The 6885-nt window shown below is 34.0% G+C and overlaps 1 protein-coding gene across 1 annotated transcript; it reads left to right on the forward strand.

The window, feature by feature from the left end:
- The first annotated feature begins 1125 nt into the window (after nt 1-1125).
- On the forward strand, nt 1126-6497 carry LOC144566530 (transportin-1-like). Its single transcript, XM_078316569.1, has 10 exons — nt 1126-1170; nt 2046-2140; nt 2373-2450; nt 2539-2580; nt 2676-2761; nt 2844-2910; nt 2980-3072; nt 5433-5540; nt 5618-5728; nt 6130-6497. The coding sequence occupies exons 2-10, from the start codon at nt 2078-2080 to the stop codon at nt 6241-6243; spliced, it is 762 nt and encodes a 253-aa protein (XP_078172695.1). The 5' UTR covers nt 1126-1170; nt 2046-2077; the 3' UTR covers nt 6244-6497.
- The last annotated feature ends 388 nt before the right edge of the window (nt 6498-6885 follow it).

Consider the following 6885-nt stretch of genomic DNA (forward strand, 5'->3'; position numbering starts at 1 on the left):
CAAAAGTTACACGCCTTTTCGTAGGACCATGTTGCATCATTATTTTTTTTTTTTACTTTTTTTAAAAAAAAAATTTCATGTATATTTTCAATAGAAAAATAAAAAATATTAAAATTTTCTGTTTTTAAAAAAAAGTAAAAAAAGTAAAAAAAAAAAAAAAAATTGGTAACCGTATATTATTTAAGTATATGTATATGTATATGTATATGTGTATGTGTATATGTGTATGTGTATGTGAAAATTCGGGACCATCCAAAAACAGTGATTTTCAATAAATCTAAAAAAATAGTAAAAAAATTTCAAAAAATATAAAATTTGGTGACCTGATTGTAGGAGTATGCGGGGGGTGGCAGGGGGGCGGCAGCCCCCTGCGAGCGATGTCTGAGGCTACGAAGCACCGCTCTGTTTATCCCGGAGAATTTTATTTTCAGAGAAGTCAATTGCATGAAAATTCTTTAACCGACGGTCCAGATTAGTCAAATTACCCATTAAGATGTGCGGTCCAGATTAATCTGTTTTTCTTCACAAAACTCTTCAAATATTTTATTTTTTAGCATACACATACACATATACATAATATTTTATTTTTTGACATACACATACACATACACATAAACCCAACACTTTTTTCAACAAAATTATTCAAATCAAAATCCTCAGATTTCTCAAAAAAAAAAAAAAAAAAAAAAACAAATACCAGTGAGGCGCCCCAGGGGGTGGCGCCTCACTTGTGATATGGGGCGCCACTGGGGGGGGCGCCTCACTGGGTTATTTGGGCCGCCCCAGGCCCAGGCGGTCAGGGCATATTCGATAAAAATTGGGGGACAGGGGCATTTTTAAAATTTTCTTTTTTTTTAGGGATATTAATAAAAATGGCCGTTTTTTCTTTGTGAAAGGTTGTTTCAATTCGAATATTTAAAATTGAGAGGAGTGAGGCTACGAGACTATGCATATTGCATATCGGTCCATACTATGAATTCATATTTTTATATTTAGTGTCCAAACTGTCAATTCGAACCACTCAATATGATCTTAATGTGTAAATGTATTTTGATGCCAAATTTGACATCTTTTAGATTTTTTTTTTTTCTATTTTAATCTAGCTGTTAGAGAGGATACGGATTCATTCTTCGTTCTTCTCCCGTCTCTTGCTCTCCCAAGCCAAATCAGGTTCTTTTTCCCTTCCTCTTGTCCGAATACTTCAAATCTCTCAGATTGCCCTGTTCTCCGATTTTCCGATCTTGAAATCTCTCCGATTTGCAAGTATCGCTTTTCATTCCCTTGATTTTATCTCGTTTAGTCCAGAGCGAGATCGATTCCGTTCAATCTCCATTTCGAGTACAAGGCCTCCTCCCAAGCCCAATCAGCAATGTTCATTACCAACAGGTGCAGCAGTATTAAACCCCGCTTTTATGATTAACCGTCTCTTTAGATCTTGATCTTGCCGAACCTTCTCACTGATTTTGCCTCGCCAAACTCCTCTCACGACTTCTATTTTGTTCTCATCTGATCAGCTCTTGCTCGCTGAAGATTTACTCCATCTCCTAACTGTGTACCGTATCTCATCTCTTCCTAATTTGTAGCAATTTGTATCAATTTCATCTCCATTTTGAAATTTTGTGTGTTTCTTTCAGAATTCACTATTCATTATGATTGAGTCATCTTCGATTTCAATTTATGAGTTTAAAGTTCTTGAAATTTGTAGTTCCGATATATTTCCTTATTTTTAGTTACCAAATTTTAGGACTATAGTAGAGTAAAATATACTTAAATAGTTTTTATTTTATTTTAAAGAAATATTTATACACTTAAAAGTCCTTCAATCCACCTTCAATATAAGTTAGATACTTTAGATTGGTTTTAAATGAAAATTACTTAAAAAGAAATTAGTTACAAGAAATCTATTTAATGCAAGTCAATGTAATGCTCTATATGAAACAATTTATTTGTTCTTTTTCTTTCTTTCTAATATTGCTACTTTTCTTTTATGTTTTTGAAGTTATTCCTTATCCATGTGCAATTCCTAAAATAGGAGTGTTGACCAGAGAGCTATTAAGGGATTCTTCAGGTCGGTAACATGTTGCATTCTAAATCATGGACTGAAGAATCTATGAATATGGTCTTTTTGGACATTCTCAAAGTACTTTGTGATATTTACTTAACTCAACTAATGATGTATATTTTTAATTTTTTTTTTCATAACTTTTCATCCACATTCTTGATTAATTTTGTGTCTATTTAATTTATTATGATTTACGTTCAGCTCATGCATGCAATATTGAATTGCTAATATTAATATGTCTATTCAATAATTTACTAAAAATATGTAGAATTAATTATTTGATATGTCTTTTTTTTTTCTTTCAAATCAGGCTCTCAAGGATTCAAATATGGAAAAGAAATCTATGGCTTTGAGCTATATTAACCAATACATGGGGGACGCAAAATCTGTCTCTCTCTTTCTCAATTATATTTTCATTTGGTTATATAGATAATTATTTTCCTACTTACAATTCAGTTTTTTGTGTTTTTCAAAAGGTGGCTTCGTCAGGCACACAAGAGAGCTTTTCCCTTTTTAAGGTGTATGATTAATTTATTGTGTAATGATTAATTAATATGTTTCGTAAATGATTTTATATAACATGATTTTTTTTTGTTTGCATCTAAAAACTTAGACAAATATAGTTGAAGTAATTGATGCAATTTTGTGCATTCAAGAAAGTCTTAACAAGAATCATGAGATACAAGCGTCAAAATTCTGGTATTTACTATGTTAACTGTTTTTTTTTAGTTGAGTTAACTGTTAGTTGTAGCCATTCATAATAAATGAATTCTATTTTCAGGTTTAACTATTTTAGTGGAAATTGGCCTCTTGAAAATTTAGACATTTTCATTTCTCGAATCGTAAAGGTATGATTTTATTATGAATATTTGTTTTCTCAATATTCTACTTATTGCTAACTTTGATTGGCATTATAGATTTTACTAGTAAGTCTTCCTTATGTGGAAGATGATGATGCACTATCCAATGTTCATCTGTCTGAGGTGGAAAATTCTTTTCCCTACAATGAGGCAAGTGTTGAAGTCTTTCTTCTTCTTTCACTTCTCTCAACTTTTGAGTTTTGTTCAACAGCTTGATAAAAAGACTAAAAATAATATAACTCAACATTCACACATCGGTCCAATATATCCTAACAACGCCACCTATCAATGTACATATCTAATCTAGTTGCTATAATTGTTAGTTTTGAGTTAAAATATTATGCAAATTAGTCAAATATTTTATTTATTTATTATTTTTTTTTTTTATATTAAGGTGGCAAGTTGCCATCTTACGATTTTCCATTGATAAAAAAGTTATTTACACAGCAGTCCCTAAAAGCTACTTGTACACAAATGGAAAAAGCTCTTAAGCAAATAATTATAAAAAGTAAAACTATATGTACTCAGCAGTGGTTAATGCACTGTTTCACTGTGTACTGTTTCTTGTACTAGTATTGTGATTCTCTTAATTTTTTGGTTGAAGATTCTATTATTTCTCTCACGTCATAGCGCCCATAATCCTGATGCCCTCTTCCAAATTCTTATCTGATCATCGGTCAGAGACGCTGATCATGGCTTCCCCAGCCGGATATGGTTATTAATTATGCTCGGGATGCGTCCAAGGTTGAGACAGCCAAATAAAGCTGTCCAAAACTCCGAGGAGTAGGTGCAATCCCAAAAAATGTGTTTCATTGCCTCCAACGTTCGAGTTCCTCCTCACAAGGAGCAACCATCGGGTGCCCGACAGCCTCTTCTCCTGAGAACTACTCTCGTAAGAAGTTTGTTTTGAAGTAAAACACATAGGAAAACTCTTAACCTTTGGCGGGGTCTTTGATTTCCCCCAAAGGATAAAAGTTTAGATTTCCAACTCGCCACCCTACTTTTGACCGCAGTGATAAGTAGTCAGCCCTGTTTAACCTCTTGTCAGACAGGGGCAGACCCAGGTACTTGATCGGTAATGCCGATGCCGGGCATTCCAGAATTGTCTCAATAACCACCACTAGGTAATTCGGTACCGCAATTGAAACAAATGCACTTTTCGATCTATTTATTCTCAACCCTGTGAGATTCTCATATAAGGGGGAAAAAGAGAGATTACCTTTAGTGTTTGTGGGTGAGCCTCTGCGATAATGATGTTGTCCGCATATTGAATCGGCTATGGCGGAATGTGAATTGGGGTATGCATGGTCGACAATGAATTTTTGATTAGCCAATTCAATGAATCTCACCTGGTGTTGCTGCCATTGAATCTCATCGTTGAGGAGGATGATTTTAGAATTAGTACTGCTGCCACCCATTTGGGCGAGAAACCTCTTTCAATTTACAAGTTCGTCAAGTAACACCAACTGACCGAGTCGAAGGCCGTTCCAAAAATCTACTTCGTATAGGATAGAAGGGAATTTTCTCTTCCTACACGAATGAAGGAATTCTTGCGCCACCAGGAATGATTCCATGATTGATCAGCCCTTTATAAAGGCCATCTGTTTGCTGGAGACGAGTATGAATCATCGGCTGCAGCCTGTTAGCCAGCACCTTCGTAATTATCTTGACCGAAGTGTTGATAACACTTATCGGTCTGTAATCACCTATGACCAAAGGCTGATTTTTTAGTGTGATGGCTGCCCTATTGATACACGCTATATTCAACCGTCCCGTATGTGGCTGGGGGAGGGTTGTGTTTTTTGTTATTCGTCAGGTTGGAGAAGTGATTGTGAGAGAAAGGAGGAGGCGTTCTGGTTTGGTTGTAGCAGTGTGTTAATAGGAGATGGAGTGTTGTAACAGGGTGGTTTTTTGGAACTCGTTATTGGATGAGAAAGACTGAATATGGTGAGGCGTGAGGGTACGGAATTAGAGTTGTTATGGTACTTATCTGTTGGCTGACCTTGTAAGCGGTATGGTTTTTTCTCGAGACAGTATGTCGATCGTTTGTGTGATGTACTTTTAGAGTTGAAATTTATTTGTTTTTTGTAGAGATTGAGTTTTTGTTGTACTTACCTGTAATGTAGTTGCTTCCGAAAGAAGAATGATGATTGTTCTGCCGCTGTAGATGTACTATCTCGTTCCATCCATCTCCAGTTGAAACAATATTGAACCAGCCTCCTACTGAATTGAACTGTCGCTAGTAGAATCGCCCTTTATTGCTTCGCATTTTCTCTTCTACTTGTAAATTTTTTTAGAGCTACTTGTAACTTCCTCAAATATATTTCACAATAACCAATCCTGACAATACTTATTTATACGCAATATTAATTTATATCTCATTCATCATTACCAACCTCTGTAACAAGTTTGAGCTGCATTAGCTAACAAGGCTTACCACTTCGTTGAAATATTTTTTTAATGTTTTGTTTGCTTGTTTAAGCTTTTTGCTAATTTAGAATTTTGAACAGGAATGCCCTTTGTTTTTGACACTGCGCGAGTATAGTGCTTATTGCCTCAGTAAATTGGCTACTGCCTTTGGCAACAAAATCATCGAACCCTTGGTACCTTTGATTGAGGTAGATGTGAATCTCATATTGGAAAATAGCATGACTCTTAATTTGGTTATAGTGAATTAATCTCTTTTTCTTTCTAGAGAAACATTATGGACACAAATTGTGCTTATTGGAAGAAAGAGTCAGCCATTTTAGCACTGGGCATAGTTTCAGAATATTGCAAGGATGGTCTGGGCCCACACCTTTCTGAGGTACCAACAGTTTCTCAGATAATCTAAGATTTTTACGTAGACATAGTGTTCATTATTTTGTTTCTCTTTACAAATGTTAGTAGACTAGTTTCTATTTTCCAGTTTACTTTATGAGTAAAGGTAATCAAGATTTCAATAAGATTTGGGTCAACAGTACAGAGGCCAGGATATGTTCTTAATTGATGAATTTTGTTAGAAATTTGTATCATGGGTTTCCATTGTACCCTCCATTTGTAATTTCTGTATGGCGTATTGAAGAGTGACCATTTGATGTCAGATAAAGAACACTTAATGTTGACATTCAGAAGTTGTTCATTATCATCTAGGGTTAATATTCAAGTACTATAAATATCGAAATTTGCACTTATTATCTTCTTTTTTTATATATTATATTTTTGTAGCTGGCTCCTGCTTTGATGCCACTATCTGATCATCCTTTTCCGCTTGTTACTAAGACTACAGAGTGGACGATTTCTCGGCATCCATACTTGATTTCCCTTATTCAATTTTTATAATTCAAAAAGGGGCAAGATAAATTGCTAGTATAACATCTACAATGTAGCTCTTTTGTTTCTTTTCAACTCTTTTAAGTTTCGTAGGCTTGTTATTTTTATTATCTTTTTTGTGTTTAGTTTCTTATTTCAATTTTTTTTTTCTTCTAGGTCGGTTGTTTTGAGATGCTTTTTCCTCTTTTTTTTCCTTGAGTTACAAGTTAAAACCCTTGTGAAATGGAAGTGAGTTAATTAAATATGGTCTGAAATAGGGGTGTAAACGGAGCGGATTCAGAGCGGATAATGCTAATGCTGATACCAAATCTGTATTCATCTTTTAATGAGCGAATATGAATATGAATAATAAATGTTTATTAAAATTTAAAATTAAACTTGTCTTAAATAGATATGAAATGAATAATTTTTAGATAGTTGAGTTGTATAAATTCATTAAAATAATCCAAGTTATATTATATTATATATGAATTCAAATAATCCACTTTATATTGTATAATATAGACAGGTATTATATTATATAATATAAACATTTTTTTTACGTAATATTGCGAACACAAAAGACAAAAAGACAAGCGTACGATTTTATGCTTAGTCAATAGTCCACAGCTAACATTAAAATGAGTGTTGTAGCTTGCAAGGCTATATATA

The sequence above is a fragment of the Carex rostrata genome, chromosome 1, assembly GCF_964058835.1.
Source record: "Carex rostrata chromosome 1, lpCarRost1.2, whole genome shotgun sequence".
Lineage (NCBI taxonomy): Eukaryota > Viridiplantae > Streptophyta > Magnoliopsida > Poales > Cyperaceae > Carex > Carex rostrata.

Bases quoted from the DNA above. Each gene is read 5' to 3' on its own strand.
- LOC144566530 (XM_078316569.1), top strand. From the start codon at position 2,078: ATGTTGCATTCTAAATCATGGACTGAAGAATCTATGAATATGGTCTTT. The intron at 2,762-2,843 runs GTATTTACTATG...TTCTATTTTCAG, and splicing joins ATACAAGCGTCAAAATTCTG to GTTTAACTATTTTAGTGGAA. The intron at 3,073-5,432 runs GCAAGTGTTGAA...AATTTTGAACAG, and splicing joins ATTCTTTTCCCTACAATGAG to GAATGCCCTTTGTTTTTGAC.